Consider the following 22,818-nt stretch of genomic DNA (forward strand, 5'->3'; position numbering starts at 1 on the left):
ATTCTTCGTGCAACTTTCTTAATTGCTATAAATTGCAAGAAATTGAGAGGAATATATATTATTAATTATTTGATATAGGTTGTTCAGAGAGCAAGTATTGGAAATTATTGAAAGTTTGATTAAATTGAGAAAACTTAGTTTTCAAAGTATTTGACCACTAAACTATAAAAATAAAAATGAAATGATTCATTTTCGGCGAGCAGATGAGCGCATGAAATACTTCCTTTAGAAGCATGGAAGCGGAATTTACTACGCAATAAATCACAAAGTTTATGGCATTCATAAGAACTATTTAACACTGTTGAATTCGTTTTCCTGCAATTCTTAACACATATTAAATAATTACAAAAATGTACCATATGTTTCTGTATTAATCATTTTGGAAAAAAAATTTCAAAAAACAAACATTCTTCTCTAATTTATCTTTGCTTTTGTATTTAATTTTTAAATATTCGATTTTTTATAATTATTTATAATATTTATAATTTATTATAATATTTATAATTAATTATACTATTTATAATTTATTATATATTATTTGTAATTTTTTATAATTATTGCTTCTCAATTTAAAAGCAGTGCTTGAATATGATTTATTAATGCGGTTTGGAATTTTTCAAAATTAAAAAAAAAATTTTTTAAGTTCTATGAGTTTTGATAAGAGTTCTGACATTATTGTAAAGAATTCTGCAAAATAATTATATAATTTTGTTTCTTTAAAAAAACTTGCTCTTAGTAGAAAATCCCAGAAAGATTGTGCAATTTAAATTTTCGGAATTTAAAATTCTATGAGTTCTGATTCAAATTCTTTGCGTTCTAATTAAAATTTTATAAATTCTATTAAAAAAATTTCAGTCATCAAATTAGAAAAAGTGCTTCAAATAATTCTAATGATAGTTTATTTATACTAAATTGAAAATCCGAAATGCTGTTCTATGAAATTTAAAAAAATTTTAAATTCTATAAGTTCTTATTTAAGTTCTATGAGATCTATTGAAAATTTTGGAAATTGTTTGAAATTTAGTTCTATGAGATTTATGTCAAGTTTATCAAAGGTTTTTTCGTCTTATTGCAAAGATATTTTTAGATAATAAAAAAAATGTTTTGCTTAAATTAAACATTCAAGAAAAATGCTACACATTGAAATTTACAGCATTCAAAATTCTATGAGTTTTTATCAAGGTTCTATGAGTTTTTTTCTTTGTTCAGTGAGTTCCAATATGAGTTTTTTGCATTTTCTTTCAGAGTTTTTTAAATAATTCTAATGATACTTTGTTCTAAATTAAATATCGGAAAAATAAGATCATTTAAATTTTTCAAATTTAGAGTTCTATGAGTTTAAAGTAAACTATCAGGAGTTCCCATCACAGTTCTATGAGTTCGAATACAGGTTTTTTGCGTCTTTATTACAAAGAATTTTTTAAATATTTCAAAAAAATGTTTTGCTTCAATTAAAAATAAAAAAAAACTGCTGCACATTAAAATTTAGAGGCTTCAAAATTCTATCACTTAAAATTCTATGAGTTCCTATCAAGGTTCTATGAGTTTTTCTGATAATTCAATGAGTTCCAATTAGAGTTTTTTTAAATTTTATTACAGAATTCTGGAAATAATTCTATTGACACTTTAAAAAAAAAAAAAAAAAATAAAAAAAAAAAATAATTAAATATTAGAAATAAATGCAGCTCTAAGAAATTTTCGAAATTTAGAGTTCTTTGAGTTTTAAGTAAAATTCCAAAAATAATTTACTTAAAATTAAAAAAAAAAATGCTGAATATTCAAATTAACAAATTTATAAAATCTATTACTTAAAATTCTGTGAGTTTTTTCAAGTTTCTATGAGTTTTCTTAATAATTGAATGAGTTCCAATAAGAGTTTTTTTGCATTTTATTAAAAAGAGTTTTTAAAATAATTTAACTGATACTTTGCTCTAAATTTAAAAATTATCCGAAGAAGAGACATCACTTTGAAATTTTCAAAATTTACAGTTCCATTTTCCATTGAGTTTTCCAAATTCCATGAGTTCTCATTAAAGTTCTATGAGTCCAGATAAATGTTTTTGCATCTTATTACAAAGAATTTTTAAATAATCCAAAAATAATTTACTAGAAATTGAAAATCCTTAAAAAATGGTAAAAATGAAAATTTATCATTTTTCTATGAGTTTTATTCATAATTAAATGAAGTACTTTAAGAGATGTATCTTTTTTAGTACAAAGAGTTCTTCAAATAATCCTAATGTCACATTGTTATAATTTCAATAAGCGAAAAAAGAAGAGTTTTTAAGTTTTCATAAATTTAGAGATCTATGAGTTGTAATGAAAGTTCCATGAGTTCATATTAAAGTTTTATAAGTTCTATTAAAAGTTTTCGTATCTTATTACAATAAGTTCTTTGAAAAATTCTAATGATACTTTTCTCTAAATTAAATATCAGAAGGAAAGGAATCACTTCGAAATTAACAGTTCTATGAGTTTTAGGTGAATTACTATGAGTTCTGTTAATAATTTTTAAATTTCTAACGCAGAGTCCAAAAATAATTATGACATTTTTTTCTTAACACAAGATTTAAAAAAATTACTTACGTTAAATATTGCAAGAAATAAAATTTTAAAAATTAAGAGTTCTATGAGTTCTCATGTAAATCAAATGATTTAGTTTGCTATTGTTGTGACCAACAATTTAGTTGAAATTTTTTTTTGAATTTACAGCAAAGATTAGGAGAACAACAAGGAATTGGATTTTTAGAAACTCTTGATTCTGATCATCAGAACTCATAAAAACAAAATGTTTAAAAAATGATTTTTTTATTTTTAAAAACAACAGATAAATAAAATATAATGTAAATTATATTTAAATGAATTAAGTTAATTAAATAATTGAATAATTAATTAAATAATTAATTAATTAATTACATTAACTTTACATGTTTAAATAAAATTTTTCTCTGGGTGTATGTATAATAAAAGAAAGAAAATAATTGAAAAGAGTAAAAAAAAAGTAAACAACTCACCTGTCTAAACTCATGAGAACGAGAGTGTAGACACTGGCGCAGGCAGTGACGATAATTAGATATTGCACCACTTTACACCATATGTTTCCAAATGGCCAAAATGGCAAAACATAGTCAGTCGCCGTGAATGGTACACAAAATAAAACAAAAAGTAAATCGGCCACTGCAAGATTGATTATTAAAATGTTTGTCGTTGATCTCATTCCCGGATTGGCAGCAACCACAAGTACAACCAATGAATTTCCCACCAATCCCAATACTCCAATTAGGCCAAAAAATAAGGGCACCACTATAGCGACTATTTGCTCCACCAATTCACGATCGAAACTCGAATCTTCTTCTTTAACACAGATCCCTCGATTGGTTGTTGAATTGCAAATGACTGACGTGATATTCGCGGTATTTGATGAATGCGAAGAATTCCAAAGGCCGTCCATTTTAAACGCAATGGAAAACAAGTCGATAAATTTTAAATATCTTCTTAATTTTAATTTCGTTTCTCTCTTTCTCTTTTAGATGTGAAAGAAGATTTTTTCTTCTTTTAATTTTACGATTTAAAAAAATTTTTTACTTAAAAATTTGTGAGCGTAAAATTGCACGTATATTCTTTTTTTTCTGGAGCATCATCATCGTCGTCGTCGTTGTTATTATCGTCTCGCACTGTCGTCATTACTTGGGGGATAATATTTGTAAAATGTTTTTTTACAAAAAAAGAGAGATTGAGTTGAGAAATTCACTTTTAAAATGGGAGCATATTGTAAATTTTTCTATAATAGGCCTTTGGTTTTTTAATAATTGCGACTTATTGGGAAAATCTCGATTATATACACACTTTGCATTAAAAAAAGGGGGAAAAAGTCATTTTTCGATATCACATTGTGCTATTGTTCTTTACTTTTTTTTCTTCTTGATACTCTTCATCGTCTTACAGATTATGATTCTTCTGGATCGTAATGAATTCTCGTCACATAATATACACTGTATCCGCTTTCAGTGTTTCCGGCTTAGAGAGAGACTCGGTCTTTTTCTTCCTTAATATGAAGCAATACAATTTGTTGGGAAATTAATGAGAACATATTTTTCAAGATAGACTGTCGTAGAAAAGTTCTTATTGCTTTTTTCTTTTTCGATTGGAAATTAAATTTTTATGTTAGAGAAAAGAAGATTTAAAAATGCTTTTTTTGTGGAATATAAATTTTATACCTATCAGGTTTTAAAAAAAATCTATTGAAAGAAATAAATTGCAGGAAAATTATAAATTCAAGAAGAAGATAAAAAATTAGAAATTCAAAAATCGGAGAATTAAAAGAAATAAATTCAAAAAAATTAAATTAAAAAAATTGAATTATAGAAAGTGAATGAAATAAACTGTAAATTCAAAAAAATGCGAATTAAATAAATTGTAAATTAGGAAGATTTAATTAAAAAAATGTTAATTAATGAAATTGAATTAAAAAAGTGAATTAAGAAAATATGAATTTAAAAAATGTGAATTAAGAAAATTAGAAAAAATTGAAAAAATAGAGTTAATAAAATTAAAAAAAAAATTGAATTAAAATAGTGAAATATTATAAAGAAATTAATTAAGAAAATGTGAATTAAGAAAATTGAATTTAAAAAGACTAAAAAAATTGAATTAAAAATGTGAATTAAGAAAATTGAAAAAATTGAGTTAAAAAGTAAATGATACTAATAAAGTGAATTAAAAAAATCGAATAAAAAATTGAAAAATTTGAATTAAAAATGTGAATTAATAAAAAATTGAATTAAAACAGTAAAATATTAAAAAAATTAAGTAAAAAAATGTGAATTAAAAAATGAAAATTAAAAAAATTCAATTTAAGGAAACTGAAAAAAATTTAATCAATAAAATTGAAATGAAAAAAATGTAATTAATGAAAAATGAATAAAAAAAAGTTAAAAATTTAAATTAATAAAATTGAAATATAAAAATCGAATTAAAAAATTAAATTAAAAAAGTGAATGTAGTAAATATGAATACAAAAAATGTGAATTAAGAAAGTTGAATTAAAAAGAATGAAAAATTTTAATTAATAAAATAGAAAAAAATGGAATTAAAAAAGTCAATTAATAAAAAATCGAATTAAAAAAAGCGGAATAAAAAAGCTTCTTTGTATAGAAGAAAATAGTAACAAAATAGTCGGAGTGTTGATTGAAAGTTACATTTTTCTTTAAAGCCAATGGAAAAGTGGATTTTTTTTTTTTTTTGAAAAGTTAAATTTATAGCCTGTTAAAGCTTCAACGTTATCAAATTTAAAAGCAAATTTCAGGAGGATTGAATTTCGGAAAATAAAGTGATTCTCGTCTTATTTAGAAAATGAATTGTAATTAATTAGAAAAGAAATTTTTGTAATACATTGCGGAGGTTAAAATTTTATTCCCTACAAAAAAAAGGTCTTTAAGACTTTAAAAAAGTGGTAATTGAACAAGATAAAAGGATTTTAAGTATCTGTTACAAAAGCCATATTCCATTACATAGAATTTGCCCTTGTCACTGGATAGAAAATTATGTTCCTTTAAATTCCACTTGAAAACTTTCCAAAAGACCGTGTCTTGAAAAATAAAATGACATTCATATTTTTTTTGGGGAAATTATTTTTACTGCCTTTAGAAAGTATTTTTTGATTGTTATATACATAAAGTTGAATGAAAACGAAATTTTATTAAATTCTATTTAATTTTTCGCTAAAATGTTTTTTAATTTAGAAAATTATTCTGTGAGAATGATCTTTTTTGTAAATTAAAAGCAAATTAAATTTAAATTAAACTTTGAAATAAATTAACTAAATTAGTTTTTTTACAAAGAAAAAATATTTAATATTAAATTTACATTGTTACGTTTATTTATTTAGAATACACTGACTAAGAATTCTCATTTTCTGTAAATTGAAAGTAAATGAAATTAATTTTAATTAATCTTCGAAATAAATTAAAACTAAATTAGTTTTCTTCAAAGAAAAAAAACATATTTTTAATAAATTAAATTAATTTTTTTATAGTATACACGACCTAAAAATGCCCTTTTTTGTAAATTAAAAGTAAATTAAATGAACTAAATTTTATCACATGTTTGTATATGTAAGTAAATAAACAAATAAATAAGTTATTTAGAAAAAAAAATATTTTAAAAAAATTTATTTAATCAAAAAATCGTGATTGGAAAATACAATTGAAGGGATTTGCTGTTCATTTATAGACCATTATTGAATTTAGCAGCTAATTATTTGTCTTGATGTTACTGTATCATCCCTTCACAATATACATATGTATAATCGCTTTCAATTACCATGTTCTCACCCCCCCTCATTATATTCAGTTCGAGTTAATGACTTTCTTGATTAGCATTGATGGACATTCATTGTTCTTACACTATTCAGTTTTGTAATATAAATTCTGAACGAGAGAAATTTACATTTTGGCAAAGTCTTTTTTGGAAATTAAAATTTACGAATTATTCTTGTTATGTGTTAAATAAATAACGTGCTAACTATAAAATAACAATCGAAATAGAGAAACGTATAAACAATTTGAAATTTATAATTAATTTTCGAAAAATGTACTACTGTTAATTAATATTTCACTTTATAGATTTTTATCTTTTTTACTGTATCGTTGTTATTTATTTTTTCTTAATCTTCTTTCTTTTTTTTCCTTATTTTTTTACCTTATGTATTTTTTATTTTCTCAAATTCGATTTAATAATTTTTATTTTAATTCTTTTTAATTCTTTTTATACATTTTTTTATCATTCTTTCGAAAGTTTCTATGACACTTATAAAAATTGACTACAATAAAAAATTAATTTCGAAAATATTTTATTGTCAATAACTATAATTTCAGTCATTTAGTACACTTTTCTGAAATTGTTATTAACTCGCGGTAATTTTTTTCACATTTTTAATTTTGTACAGCATGCACAAATAAATCATTTCGAGAAACGTTGTAAAATATAGTAAACAGTTAGTTACAAAAAAATAATAAGTAGACTAAAAAATAATTTTAGAATAAAATATACGAAAATTTAAAACGTGAAAAAATTAAATAATAAATAGAAAAAACTAAAATAATAATAAAACGAATAAAAATAGATTGTTTGAAAAAGAAGAAAATTTTTTATAGAAAATAATTCACTTGATTTTTTATCACCTTTTAAATTTGTATTCTATTTTTCATTATATTATTTTTATGTAGTAGATTGGGAGATTTTTTTTATTAATTCCTTTTTTGTGAATTCGAGAAAAAATGAATAAATTTTTTTTTCTAAAGAGGAAATTTATTTATGAATGATGGGAAAAGAAAATTTGTCTATTTCGAGCGGGTGATACGAGACGAAAATTATTCGAGGGGAAGTATTCTTTTTAAGGGACACGAGTCGAATCCGCCTTCGACGACGGATGCGGAACGACTACGCGTTTCTGAACCTTAACTAAAGCTGGTGAAAGCTGCTGCGTGTGCCATGAAATCAAATTTCGCTCCTCTTTTCTTTCGATCCCAGCGTTCCTAATGTCATTTTCCCGAACTAGATTTTTCAAATTTTTCATTTTTCTTATTATTTCATTTATTTTTTGTTTCACTATTAATTTTTTTTCTTCTATTAAAATTATTTTACCTTTTTTCAATTTTCCAGTTAAAAAAAAATTTTTTAAAGATTTTTTTTATATTCTTTTCTTGAGATAAGAATATTAATTTTTTCTCCGGAAAAAAAGTGGAAAAAATATAATTTTCTAAAAGGGGAAAAAAATTATGAATAAATTTTACGATTTTTATTTTTGCTTTTTTTGGAAAATTAATTGGGGGGTAAGAATAATTAATTTTACATGTAAAGATGTTTTTGAAGAAATTATTTTTTTGTAACTTGTTATTAAATTAAGCGCCTAAGAGAGGGCAACCGAATATGCAGTGAAGAGAATTTAATGATAAAGTTTCTCAAATGATAATTTATCATTGATTCAAATTTCCAATTGTGTTCACTGTTGGTAAATGGTAAAATTTATCTATTATCTTTTCATGGTAATAAAAGATAGAAAGTTAGCTTATCGGCTTCGTTGTAAAAAATCAATAAAATAAATTGTTTATTTGCCATTTTTTTATAGAGGATAATTTTTAATTTGTGTTTGTTAAAATTCGTTTATTTATCTACTTATTTTAATTATTTACAATTTTTTCTCTTTTCGTAACTGAAATTCACAATTTTAATAAAATTGTCCTAATTTTAATAAAAAATCAATAAAATAAATTATTTATAAACTTTTTTTTTCAAAAATTTATTTTTATTTATTGAAATTTATTTAATTTCCTATCTACTTTTTTTTAATTATTTCGAATTTTTTTCTTTTCAAAACTGGAATTTGCAATTATATTAAAATTTTGCTAATTTCATTATAAAGATTAAAAAATAAATTGTTTATTTGCTATTAAAAATTCGTTCATTTATCTACTTTTCTTAGTTACTTAGAATTTTTTTCTTTTCGAAACTGAAATTTGTAATTATAATAAAAATTTTCTTAATTTCGTTGAAAGAAAATCAATAAAGTAAATTGTTTTTATATACTTTTTTTATTAAAAGGATAATTTTAGTTTATATTTATAAAAAATTTCTTTACTTATCAACTTTTTTAATTATTTAGATTTTTTTTGCAACTGAAATTTGCGATTATAAAAAAAATTGTTCTTATTTGGCTCACAAGTTAAATTTTAATTAGAGAAAAATAAAAATGAATCGACGTAAATTATTCAACGTTTACGCTTCTTATCAAAATGTGTCTATGGGTTATCGGCTTTTCCCAAAGGGAACTTCAACCTCTGATATTTTTTTTCTTTTCTGAAAGAAAACACAAATACCTGCTATAATCTTTAACTTTTACTTGTAATATTCATTTTTTGTGTTATAAAAATTAATTTATATTCAAAATCGAGAAATATCGAAAAATAATATTAATTTTTTTTTTTTTGACTTAGCAATAAATATTAATAATTTTATTAAATATCTAAATAAATAAATTTATTTTTTATTTATTTCCGAAAATATAAAAAATAGATAGAATGTAAATAATTGTAAATAATAATTTTTGTTTTGTCATTTTTCTTCTGTTATTCTTGACAATTTTTTTTAAACTCGTTTCGATTTTTTTTTACTTTTCAAGAAAGAAAATTTATTCCACAATTATTATTATTATTTAAAAAAGTAAATTTCCATTCTACTTTTTCTTCAAATTGGAAAATTTTTCTTATAGAAAAACTATTTTTCTTTAAAAGAAAGAAAAAGAAAATTTGTAACAATTTCTTAAGTACATTTTTGATACAAGAATACTATTTCAAAAAAAAAAAAAAAAACTCAATTTTATACAGAAAAACTTTTTAATAACCTTTCTTGAGCATGAGCTTTCAATTCTTTTCATTAGAGGAAAAATTACATTACTACTTTTCTGCGATAACATATATCCAATATCAAGAATTAATCAGCAGAAAAGTAGATCTTTATTAAAGCTTTTAGAATCTCTTTAAAAAAAACTTTTACCAAACTATAACTGAGATGATGAAAACTCGCTTGAAACTTATAATCACATTAAAAGGAAGGGGGGGGGGGTTAAAGGGTTGACTTTGAATTTTTTCCCAGACTTTTTCCAGTATTACGTGTTAAAAGCAGTAAGAAGGTGCGAAATGAGAATATTTTGAACTACAACTTTTTTTTAACCCTCCTCATAATTATATGATATTCGCTTGGAAAAAAATAACTTTAGAACTTCTCTTGAAAAATACCCAACAACATTAAAAAAAATCGTAAAAAAGAAACGAGAGTGTAAAAAATTTTGAAATATGCTGTAAAATTTGTTGAAAAAGTACTTGAGTTTTTTATTGGAAAAATTTTTATCAAATTTTTTTCGATTCTACGAAATAAATTATTATATTAAGTTTAATAAATTTACTGGATTTTTATTTACTTAATTAAATCTATACTGTATACTACTATTATGTAATGTCATTTCGACTTTCATTTTCATTTTTTTATCATTTTCATTTTCATTTTCACTTTCACTTTCATTTTTACTTTGAGAATTAAATTCACTGAATTATTATTTACTTAGTTTTTACTGAATTAAATTTACTGTATTATTGAGGATTTATTTAAATTTATTTATTTATAATTTTTTTTGATTGGTTGCAAAAATGAGAATTGTAGGCCAATTATTTTTTGGCCTCTAAAATAAGAAAATTGTGGAAATTGGACAGAATGTACTACTTGGGAGAAATTTTGATTTCCGCATATATGGTTCGGTATAGAATCCATTCTGCAGTGAAACGAGAAGAGCCTCTTGAATTCACTGACCGCTAAAATACTCGATATAGGAAAAGGTTTCCTGGGCTATTCCTATAATTTATGAGGGACAGAAAGTAAATCTTCCACTTTATACTTATCTTTTTTAAGCGTTGTTTTTTTCTCATTCCTTTTTTTTTTTTTTTGCTTCGCACTGTTCTTTATAATTCATCTATGGAATTATAATTATAACAAAATTTTTTTAATAATCTACAGGGTAGCCACAGGTCAGGGAAATAAGGGAATTCAGAGAAAAGTTAGGGATTTTTATTAAAAGTACTGGAAAACATTTAATTTTTAGAATTTATAAGGAAATTCTCAATTTTTTTGTCTTTTTGTTTGCCTCATAAACTAAAAAATTATTACGAATTCTAAAAAAAGAAATCAATTTTTTCTATTTCTGACAATAATTTATTTTAAATAACTTAATTCTATTGAAGAACTGCCATAAAGTTATTACTTATAAATCATTTAATGAAGTATTTTTTTAACAATTTTAACTCAATTTTTTCAATTGCAAAATTCAATTATTTTCAAAAATTTTAATAAAATTCATGGTAAAATTTCAATTATTTTCAAAAAATTTTCTCAACTCAATGATTTTCAATATTCTACTAATTTAGTAAAATTTCCCAAAAGAATTCAATTATTAAACAAAAATTTTGATAATATTCTACATTCAATTATTTTCCAAAGAAAATAAAAATTTCACAGGAATTATTTAAATATTTCAAATAGAATTCAATATTATTTAAAAATTTGTTTGATAAAATTATGTATAAGAATTCAATTTTAAGAATCATTCAATTATTCAATAGATTATCTATGTTTGGATTTAAATAATTGAATTTTCTAATAAAAATTGATTTAAAAATTAATTTTACTTTAAGTTTTAGTTAATAGTTGAATTTTAGAGAAGTGACTAATAATTGCAATTTTGAGAAATAATTGAATTTTGTAAAGGTTTCAAATTAAAATCTTTGATAATCTAAATTTTTCATACTTTTTACCAATTCCAATAATTGTGATTAGCTACTCATCAAATCAATTGTTTCTGAGATGTTGCTAAACAACATCCTAAAGGATAGAATAATTTCTTTTTTTTTTAAATAATTTTAAATAATTTAAATATTATTTTTTTTATACTTACGTATTATTAAATTTCAGAAAATTTCAATTTTTCTTCGCACAGTTGTGTGAATATTTAAATAATATTTATTTAAATTGACGAGAATTCGAATAGTTTTTTCGCCTTTTGTTCCTTTACAGTTGTGCGAACTATTTAGTTGACACCAGATGAGATTGCCAACCTCCGAAGTAAACGATTTTAGAAGCAGTTGGTTACTTGTGTTAAATCTGCTTTCCAGAACATAAAAGGAAACTTTTCCCATTTTGTCTTAGAAAACTCTCTGATTTATCTTGAGTTTCAAGATTCGAAATTTTTCTCGCCCCCAAAAAAGAAAATAAGTTGAATCATATTTTTCCGTTTATTCTAAAAACAAAATTCTTTAAAAAAGGTAGAGTTTGAAAAGGTTGAAAATTGCACTTCAGCTGTTAATAAATTAAATTTTAAGCTAAAATTTCCAAAGAGCAGAATATACCGAACAATAAATATAATTTTTTTGTTAAAAATAATTCTTTCACTTGTTTTTCGTAACAAGAGTAATATACATATATAGAGACACACGTAGAGTGAATAAAATGTGAGGGAAAAATTTAAATTTTACTGCCCTGGTGGATGAAACCAATCGAAAAGCTAGTCTCCATTCTACGATCGGTCTTTTGTTAAAGATCAGAATGGGCTAGAGCTGAAAATAGAAGGTTTGAATTTATGGTCAGTGACGATAGCCGAGTAATCTCCCGCCGTTCGTTTCTTTATTGCACTCCTAACTACCGCGAGGTAAAAGAGAGGAAGTGTCGATGGAAAGAAGGAGAGTGAAGTGAACTTCCATGGATTATATGGAATGAGAGAGAGAAAAAAGGATAAGGATGGCAGTAAAATCCGGGCAGGATTTCTCTCTCTCTCTCTCTCTCTCCCGCTCAGACGACACGAACAAGCAATCGAATTCATTCACGTTTCGATATCCGCCTTTATAAAATCTCTGCTAATTTCAAAAATTTTCCTTACTCGTGCAAAGAAAATATTTTTTCCACCAATGAAAAGAAGGTGGAAAGTATTTTAATGTACTTTTTTTATTTTATTCCATTTTTTATATGCTTCTTCTTTTATGTCATTCTTTTGATCCTTACGTTCTCTTTTTTTCTTATTTTTTTGTTTTTGATTCTTTTTTTTCTTATTCTTTTGTTTTTTATTCTTTTCTTTTTTGTTATTCATTTGCTTTTAATTATTTTCTTTTTTTCTTATTATTTTGTTTTTTCTTCTATTCTTTTTTGCTATTCCTTTGTTTTTTATTCTTTTCTTTTCTTGTTATTCTTTTAATTTTTTATTTAATTCAACTAAACTCTCGAAATTTAAATGAGATACAATTTAAAAAATCACTCATTATTGATAGAAATTTACATTTATCACTAGAAAATAATTTACAAGAAAATAACAAATAATTGGTAGAAAATAATTAATTATTAGCAGAAAATTATAAGTAGTAAAAATTAACTAACTATTAGTTAGAAAATAATTAATAACTAATAGAAAATAACTCGTAATTAGTAGAAACTAACAAATTTTTAATTAGAAAATAAGTAATATTTATTAAAAAATAAATACTTATTTATCGAAAATAACTAATTATGAGTAGAAAATAACTAATAATTAGTAAAAAAAAAACTAATTATGATAGAAAATAACCAATTATTAGTAGTAAATAACTAATTATTAGTAGTAAATAACTAATTAGTATAAACTAACTAATTATTAGTCAGAAAATAACTAAGAAACTTGTCAAAATTTCTTTTAATATAGAATTAGTTATTGCAACTTTTAATTTTTTGTCATAAAATTCGACAAATGTGAATTTAACTAATAATTAGTTACTATTAACCATGTGATTAGTGGGAATATGAATATTTGAATGAATTACTAATTGATATTAAAAAATTTGCAACTGGTTCAAATATTAATTTTAATAATTGATTGACAATAAAAAATTAGTAACTAATTAAAATATTAATATTTCTACTATTCATAAGGTTAATATTACTAATTATTAGTTAAATTCACATTTTTGAAATTTTATGACAAACAACTAAAATTTGTGATAACTAATTCTGTATAAAAAATTTTTTTGACTAGTTTCTTAGTTATTTTGAGACTAATAATTAGTTAGTTTGTACTAATTATTATTTTCTACTTATTACTTATTACTAATTATTACTTATTTTCTAATTATAAAAATTTGTTTGTTTCTACTAATTACTAATTATATCTACTCATTATAAATTATTTTCTAAATAATAATTTACTTACTACTTTCTGATAATAATTAATTATTTTCTACTATTGATTAATTTCCACTAATAATTAATTATTTTCTACAACTTATTAGTTATTTTCTACATACTAAAAATGATTTTTTTATTTATTTCGAAAAATTTGTTTCCAGGGCAGATAAGTGCTTCGAGTAACTATAATTATTTTACTAATTTACGAATTGACGAAGAAAAAAGTCAGCCACGATTTTACTAAAAATTAGTTATTTTTAACTCAATTCAGATTTACCAAAAGAGAGACAAAGAAAATATTCATTTTCTTCCTTTTTTAAAATATTTAAATAAACAAATTCCCTTTATTTCGATAATAATACGCAAATAAAGACATTTAATTAACTAAATGTTTGAATTGATTAATTAAAGACACCATGAATAGGATTTGAATTACAAAAAGGTTGAGGAAATTAAATAAGAAAGTCAAATGGAAATGGAGAGACGAGAGTAGAGAAAAGAGTAGTAGGAGAGAGAGAGAGAGAGGTTTTATTGGAGTAGAGAACGTCCCAGATGGGTTTCTCTCTTTTTTCATTGGGTGCCATTTCGTGACCTTGAAGAGAGAGAGAAAATGAAAGAGAGAAAAAGAGAGAGAGAGGAACCAGTAAAATGAACGCTGTATTCCAACTTGGAATTGCTTATTGCATCCGGACCCTAAAAATTAAAATTCATTAATCGGACTGAAATTAAAATTTTTTAATGAAAGTAAATTATTATTATTATTATTATTATTTTTTTTTTTATTGATTGCATACAACAGTTTTCAACACTAGGGTGTGGTGATAATTTTGTATATATTACCCTCAACTAACAAGGGCAAGCTTTTTATTGGCGAATATAAACTTAATTTATCGCTTTATTTACCCGTAAAATAGAGCAAACTCCATTTTCGACGATATTAGTACTGAAATATTTAACTAACCTGTTAATTGTATATGAAAATTTAAAGATAATTTAAATATAATTATATTTAAATTTGATATATTCAATATTAAAATATTTGAATTTCGATATAATAATATTTAAATTTAAGTATAATATTTAAATTTAATTATGATAATATTTCATTTTAACTATATTACATTTTAATTTTCATTTAAATAATGTAGAAATTCTAATAGTACAAATATGAAAATTTAAATATTAGTATTATTTTTATTTAACAAATGTGGGAATTGTTTATCTTTTTCTTTGTGACACTATAATAAAGTATTTGATTTTTTTCTCCTATTGAATTGAGTATTAATATTTTTACAGCAATAGGAATTATTATTTTCATTATCAAATTGAAATTAATATTTTTATTATAATTTATAATAGAAACTATTTTTATTATAATAGAAATTAAAATTTTCTAGAAAGCAAAGGCAGGCCTCGGTTTTGTAAGACTTTTCCCAATTATTTTTTTAGAAATGTAATTTTTTCAATTTTTTTTTCACTCTATTCATTACTTTGCTGCAATCTGTGAAAAAATATACTTTTCTGCACACTTACTTTACACACAGTTTTCTGTATGTAAAATTCAATTTTACAGGTTAGTGTTGCAAAATGTATTTTTTCGAATAATTTTATAATTATTTTACTGCATACTGTGTAGAAAACTGTACTTTTTTGTACAGTTCTATTGCTTTCCTGTATACTATATAGAAAATTATTATTACTCATTAGTAATTAATTAATTAATTAATTAATTATTTTTATTAATTATTTTTTCAAAGAAGTATTACAAAAAGCATCATGTGTACCAAGTGCGAAAAGAAGACGTTTTCCGATGAGTTTGTAAGCTACTGCTCTCGCTTCGCTCAAGCAGCCACTTACAAACTCATCGGAAAACGTCTTCTTTTCGCACTTGGTGCATAATCTCCCATTTTAGACTCTGTTCCTACTTTAACTTGATTAATTCGATTTTTTTTGTTTGTGAAAGTCATTCCGAGGCCTGAAAAATAAAATAACTTAAAGGCACTAAAAAGGGAAATAAAACTAATCCCTGAATGTTTATAGATTACAGTTAGTACACAATTTAAATAAAAATTAAACGAAAAATATCTAATTATTATTCTTCGTAACGGAGTCTATAACTTTTTGAATGACAACTTTCTTGAGTAAATTTGTCGCATACTCTTGAATTCTGTCGCCGATACTGGTCTTCGGAGTGACGGGAGCATTACCCGGATAACTCTGTGATGGGTAATTTTGAGGATAACGACCCTGATTCGGATTACCATACTGATTAGGATTGTTGTACTGATTAGGATTTTGATACTGATTAGGATAGTTGTTTGAATACGGTTGGCCATTATATTGTCCCTGACCCTGATTATAATACGGATTTTGGTATTGATTTCTACCCTGGTTTGGATTATTCGAATAACCTGAATAAGGATTACCCGAATTCGGATATCCGGGATTTGTATTCCCAGAAGAGGGATAGCCCGGATTTCTTTGACCAGAATCCGGATAACCGGCGTTTACCGTACTTGCTCCGGTTCTTCTCACCGTTTCTTCCGAAGGATATCCGGAGGAGGGATAACCAGGGTAACTTGAGGTTCGTTGGCCGGCATTTGGATTCGAGTATCCAGCGCCCGATGGATAACCCATACTGGCTCTGCTGGAACCGGAATCCGGATTTCCGGCGTTGAGAGTACTGGCTCCGGTTTTTTTAATTGTCTCTTCCGAAAGATGTCCGGAGGAGGGATAACTAGGGTAACTTGAGGTTCGTTGGCCGGCATTTGGATTCGAGTATCCAGCGCCCGATGGATAACCCATACTGGCTCTGCTGGAACCGGAATCCGGATTTCCGGCGTTAAGAGTACTGGCTCCGGTTTTTTTAATTGTCTCTTCTAGATATCCGGAGGAGGGATAACTAGGGTAACTTGAGGTTCGTTGGCCGGCATTTGGATTCGAGTATCCAGCGCCCGATGGATAACCCATACTGGCTCTGCTGGAACCGGAATCCAGACCTTTGCTGGCAGAACCATATTCGGATGGGTAACTAGAGCCCGTTTTGGGTTCTTCCGGATAACCGGAAGATGGTCGTCTAGCGGAATCATCAACATCACGTCTCCTTCTCGTTGAGAACAAGAAATTCGTTTCCTCTTCTGGTAAATTTTTTTTGACGAAATGACCGTAAAAATCAGCGAAACCGCCATTTCGTAAATCGTTATATTCACCAATTGTATTGTCCTTGAGAATGTCTACGCCGAGATCGTTGTCAACTTCCCATGATGTCATCTCAGAATTGTTCCAATTGTTCTCTGTAAAAAAATTTGTCGTCGACTTGTCTTTGAAATATATTCGCATATGTTATATATATATATATAGACCCCATTTTACGAACCATCATGCTGTATGTTTTTTAAGCTCAAGAAATAAGTGACGATGTCCATATAATAGAGTGTGCGGCGAGAAGAGACACCAACGAGGATGAATTGATGTTATTCCATGAAGCAAGACAACTTCCTTTTTGTGTGTATGTGTGAATATGTGTATAGGTGTCTGTTTTTGTGCTTTTGTTAATTTAATTTATGATTGATGATTCTTTTGCACGATTTGCCCTCACTGATTTATTATTATATGGCCCTCTTTTTGAACCGAAGGAAAATGTGATTAATTTTTTTCTTATCGCCCTTGAGGATATGTTTTTCACACAATTTTTATTACTTTTACCTGTCGTGAATGTAAAATTTTGCTGGTATTTTATTTTATTTATTTTTTTTTTAATATCAAATTGTGTTGGATATCGCAAAACAGATTCTTCTGAAAGTGATCCGTTTAATTAGCTGGGTTAATGGAGGGATTAATTTTATAAAATCTACTCATGGTGCTTTGTAAAGTTGGGAATTTATTTTTTTGTAATGCAGCATTTTGAATTTTTCTTTTTTAAAAATACGCATTACTTTTATATATTCTCTCTCTCTGTAGATTTTAATAGTACAAATGTTTGCTAATTTAAATTAATGACTGATTTTTTTATTTTTAATTAGTATATTTTTGTACTAAACATTAATTTCAATTAATTTATTAGTAAATTTTCTAATAAATAGTAATTTCTACTAATTTATTAGTAAACTTTATTAATTAAAAAGCAAAAGTCAATCACTAATTAAAATTAGTAAACATTTTTACTAATTCAAATTTAGAGAACTGCTTTTTAAATCTGAAGTAATAAAAATTAAGTCACTAACTTATATGAGTAAAAATATTCACTAATTTTTAGTAAATTAGTAAAATAGTAATTGTACAAACTATTATGCTAGTAAACTACTAATAGTAATAAAAAATAATATTAGTACTATCTAAATGTGAATTAATTAAAAATTATTAATTCAAAAGTAAAAAAACAGTCACTGGTTCAAATTGTAATATATTTAGAATTTAAATAGCAAATAATGACTAATTATTAGTTAAATTCACTTTTAGTAAATTGTGAAAATAAGATAAATTTTTTGTAAGTAATTCAATCAGTAAAATTCTACTACTTTTTAATAATTAAATATTTTCGTCTAACTCTCTAAATTTAAGTTAGTAAAAATGTTTACTAATTTGAATTAGTGATTGACTTTTTGCTTTTGAATTAGTAAATTTTACTAGTAAATAGTAATTTCTACTAATTTATTAGTAAACTTTGCTAATTAAAAAGCAAAAAGTCAGTCACTAATTTAATTAAGTAAATATTTTTACTAATTCAAATTTAGGGAGAATAATTAGTTATTTTTTACTAATTACTAAGCAAAAAATCAAACAAGATTTTAGTAATTTTTAGCTAATTGAGATTTAGAGAATAAACTACTATTTGTACGAAGCTACAAAATATTATTAGTACTTTTTTAATAGTTATTTTTTTTCTAAAGTTTTATTGAAAAATTACTAAAAATGACTAAAAAAATTCTTGCTAAAATTAATTAGTAGCTTAATTAATTTTCATTAATGCAAATTTACATTGTTAATTATTGAGAATTGAGCTACAAATTGAAATTAGTAAAAATATTCACCATAATTTTTAGTAAATTATTAAAATAATAACATTGCACTACTAATAATAATAGTACTGAACTAAGTATATTAGTAAGCTACTATTTTTAGTAAAGAACGAAATATTATTACTACTTTGTTTAGAAATGGTAATTTTTTTACTTAATTTTTAGTAAAAAATGACTAAAAATTAGAAAAAGAAACTAATTTACTATTATAAATTAGTGACTCAATTTTCAACAATTAATTTTTAGAGTTAGTCTGAATTAGTAAAAATTGGGCTACTAATTCACATTAGTAAGAATATTTACTATTTGTTTGGTAAAATATTAATATTTTGTTTGGTAATTCTATTTTTTTCACGAAAGTTTTAGTGAAAAGGAAATTAAAACTTAAAAAATTGAAAAATCAATTTACTTTCAGAAGAATCATTTTTTAGTTTTTAAAGTACTGAAAATAATTTTAAATACTCTCTAAATATAAATTAGTGAAAAGTTGTCTACCAATCTAAATTAGTAAAAGTTATTACTAATTTTAGTAATTTTTCACTACTACTTTAATTAAAAAAATTTATTTTCTAAAAAAAATAGAAAAAATAGTAAAAATTTACTGAGAATTGGTGAAAAACTATACTAATATCAATTAGTGGAGGACTTTATATCATAATTTAGATTTAGAGAGTAATTACAATTGATAAATTCTTAATAATAAATTTTAAACCTTCTAAATAATGGGAATATTAAACAGTATTAGTGTACTAAAGCTCCATGCATTCCTTTCTTAATTTTAACATGCAAATTTTTCCTATTAATGTTCAGTGAAAATTATTTCTCATTTACAAGATGAACTTTTTATTTAGACAATTTACACAATATTAAAATTTATCATACATTTTTTTCAATTCATACAACAAAAAATTGCAATTTTACTAAATATAATGTATTTTTCGACACAATTTTCAATATTATTTGTGTATAAAAACTATCACTAGCAAAAATTTGTTATTATGCTCTAAATATCATTATCATTTTTGGCAAATTATAATTTGTTTTTGTTCTAAATATTTTTTATGCTAAATAATCGTTCTTTTTTGTTACAATTTTCAATATTATTCGTGTATAAAAATCATCTCTGCAAAAAAATTGCAAATCTGCTAATTATACATTTTTTTAGGACACAATTTTCAATAAATCATTGTTATAAAAAATTCGCAATTCTATACCTACTAATTATATGGATATTTAAATTTTTTCGACAAAATTTTTAATGTGTTGTGTATAAAAGTCATTATGTACAAAAAATTTGCATTTTGTATAATAAGTATAAATTTCTTTGTCACAGTTTTCAGTATATTAACTGTTTATAAAAATGACCCCTACCAATTTATCCATTCCCCTCCCTTTAAAAAATAAAAAAAAATTAAGTACTGAGTACTTTTCTTACACGTATATACAATGGCACTGGGTTATAATGAGTATCATATAGGTACTATATAATAAAATCATACAATTAATTAATTACTCAAATTAATTATACAATATTTTCCCCTGAATATTTTGAAAGACGTTTTCCCTCAGATATTTTGAAAAACGAGTAAATAAAAAAATAGAACATTTCGCATACAAAATCAGTTCTTCTTACGATGATCAAGACTGCGACGATTTCGTGAAAATCTCCATGTTTTGTTGCCTCGTGAATCGGTTGACACGTGAGTGTTGTAATTATTCTTTCCGCCGGAGGAATAATAATTATTGTCTTTTGGCATTATTTGGGGACTTTTTGTAGTGGCACCTCCACCGCCACCAAAGTGACGACTCCACCAACTGCCGCCATTTCCAATGGAATTGCTGGGATATCGAGGGAACCATGATGATGATCGTGGTGGAGGTGTGGGAACAGTTGGTCTTATCACAACTCCAGTTGGTCTATAATTGTAATCCGGTCTGTTGTAATCCGGTCGCCCCCGTGTTGGTGGTGGAGGAGCTAATTGACAAGTTTTCGTATTAAATAAACAATGCTTTCTCTGATTTCATTTCAATTTTTCGTATATTAAACAAAACGATATTTTTTCCCAAACTAACTCAAATTTTCCGTATTAAAGAAAATTATATTTTTATCAAATTAATTCAAATTCTTTGTATTAAACAAAACAATGTTTTTTTTTAAATTTATTTCCAATTTTTCTTAATAAACAAAAAGATTTTTTTTTTCTGATTTATATTCAATTTTTCGTATTAATAAAAAAATATTTAAAAAATATTAATGAAAATTGTTTTTTGAAATTAATTCAAATTTTTCATATTATATAAAACAATGTTTTCTTCCATAAATTAATTTAAATTTTTCGTATTAAACACACCAATGTTTATTTTGATTTTATAAAAAAAATTTTTTGTAATAAACAAAACGATATTTTTTTCCCAAACTAACTCAAATTTTTCGTAATATTTTTCCCAAATTCAAATTTTTTGTATTGAACAAAACAAAGTTTTTTTCTGATTTAATGAAATTTTTTCGTATTGAACGAAACCTATTTCTTTACTGATTTAATTTCGTTGTAGAAATTTTGATCAAAACCGAAAGAAACTTGAATTTAAACGAAAATTTAATTTATTTGTTTAATGGGAAGTTTGTTTTTTTGTAAATGCAAAATGAATTTTTTAAAGCAAGATAAAAAGTAGAAGAAATATTAACATTAGAAATATTAATGTTAAGAATATTAATAGTAGATTTAATTTGTTAATTAATTATTTCAAATTAAATTTTAGTTACTAATATTAATTAATATTGGAATTAATAATTAATAATTAAAGAAAATATGAAAAAAATTTAATGGTATTAAAGAAAATTTTTCGAAGAAAATAATTTCTTTCTCTTTTCTTCATTTTTTTTTTTGCGACAAAAAATTTTGTTAATTAATTAATTTTTTTTGTAAATGCGAAATAAATTTGTTGAAGAAAAATAAAAAGTAGAAGAAAACGAAAGTAGGAGACATTAAAAAAAATTATTTCTTCCTTTTATTCTTTTTTTGAAGTTAAAAATTTTATTACAGGAAAATTAAATTTTTTCTAAATGAAAAATAAATTCTCAATAAATTTATTGAAAATAAAGAAAAAGTGGGAGAAAAATGAATTGTATTCAAGGAAAATTGTTGGGAAAAATTATTTCTTCTTTTTATTCTTTTTTGATAGAAAAAGTTTTGTTAAATAGTTAATATTTTTTTTTGTAATTGCAAAATAAATTTGTCAAAGAATAATAAGAAGTAAGAGAAATATTAATTGGTAGAAATATTAATTGAAAAACATTAAATAATAATTATTTGTACCAAAGAAAATTATTTCCTTTTTTCATTTTTTTTCTATAAATAAATTTTGTTTATTGGAAAATTAATCTTTTGTAAATTGCACAATTTTTTTCGAAGAAAAATAAGGAGTAGAAGAAATATTATAATAGAGAAATATTAGTTAAAGAAACACGGGAGAAGAATTATAAATTATAACAAAGGAAAATGGTTGAAGACAATTATTTCTTTCTCTTTTTTAAATTCTTTTTTCATCAAAAAAAAAAAAAAATTATAATAATTCGCCAATAATTTCTCACTTTCTTGTTAGAAAAATAAACGTTCCAACTTTACTTGGAATGTGCGCAGAATAATTGTGAAATATTGTATAGGTTGAAGTTCAATTTGATATCGAATAAAGAAGGTCGTGAGTTTTCACAAGAAGAAAATTGACGCAACTTTTGGGAGTAAATACAGAACGACTCGTATTTTCAGCAGAGAAAATAATATTCTTAGTTTTCAATTTCGAATCATTATTATAAAAATTATTCTCAAAATAATTTCTAAATAATAATTTTCCAATTGTTTTATTGAAATAATTTTTCAATCATAATTTTTGTCTAGTATTAAAATTATTCTTAAATAATTATTATCCTTTTATTAAAATCTATCTAAATAATTCATTTTAATTAATTTTATTTTCTTATTCTCTTTTATTCAATTATTTAAAAGAATTGATTTAAAAATAATTTTTTTGTAATTTTCGTTCATGAAAATAA

General features: G+C 23.8%; 2 protein-coding genes across 8 annotated transcripts in view; both read right to left on the reverse strand.

The window, feature by feature from the left end:
* The window catches only part of LOC122504750 (allatostatin-A receptor-like), a 40,232-nt gene extending 32,694 nt beyond the window's left edge, over window positions 1-7,538 (reverse strand). For 4 of the 6 annotated variants that reach the window (XM_043615979.1, XM_043615981.1, XM_043615976.1 and 1 more), the window contains exons 1-2: window positions 7,182-7,538; window positions 3,015-4,045 (exon numbers count right to left, since the gene is read on the reverse strand). In XM_043615979.1, coding sequence (XP_043471914.1) covers window positions 3,015-3,451 — 437 coding nt within the window. In that variant the 5' untranslated portion in view covers window positions 3,452-4,045; window positions 7,182-7,538. Of the gene's footprint in view, window positions 1-3,014; window positions 4,156-7,181 lie in introns of those variants that run through there. The other 2 variants (XM_043615978.1, XM_043615977.1) reach the window with 2 other exon arrangements.
* A 6,978-nt stretch (window positions 7,539-14,516) lies between these two features.
* Window positions 14,517-22,818, reverse strand: part of LOC122504749 (probable serine/threonine-protein kinase clkA) — a 34,642-nt gene continuing 26,340 nt past the window's right edge. Inside the window, exons 5-6 of one of the 2 annotated variants that reach the window (XM_043615974.1) lie at window positions 16,716-17,042; window positions 14,517-16,550 (exon numbers count right to left, since the gene is read on the reverse strand). In XM_043615974.1, coding sequence (XP_043471909.1) covers window positions 15,835-16,550; window positions 16,716-17,042 — 1,043 coding nt within the window. In that variant the 3' untranslated portion in view covers window positions 14,517-15,834. Of the gene's footprint in view, window positions 17,043-22,818 lie in introns of both variants that reach the window. The other variant, XM_043615973.1, reaches the window with a different exon arrangement.

Source organism: Leptopilina heterotoma, unplaced genomic scaffold (assembly GCF_015476425.1).
Source record: "Leptopilina heterotoma isolate Lh14 unplaced genomic scaffold, ASM1547642v1 Lhet_313, whole genome shotgun sequence".
Lineage (NCBI taxonomy): Eukaryota > Metazoa > Arthropoda > Insecta > Hymenoptera > Figitidae > Leptopilina > Leptopilina heterotoma.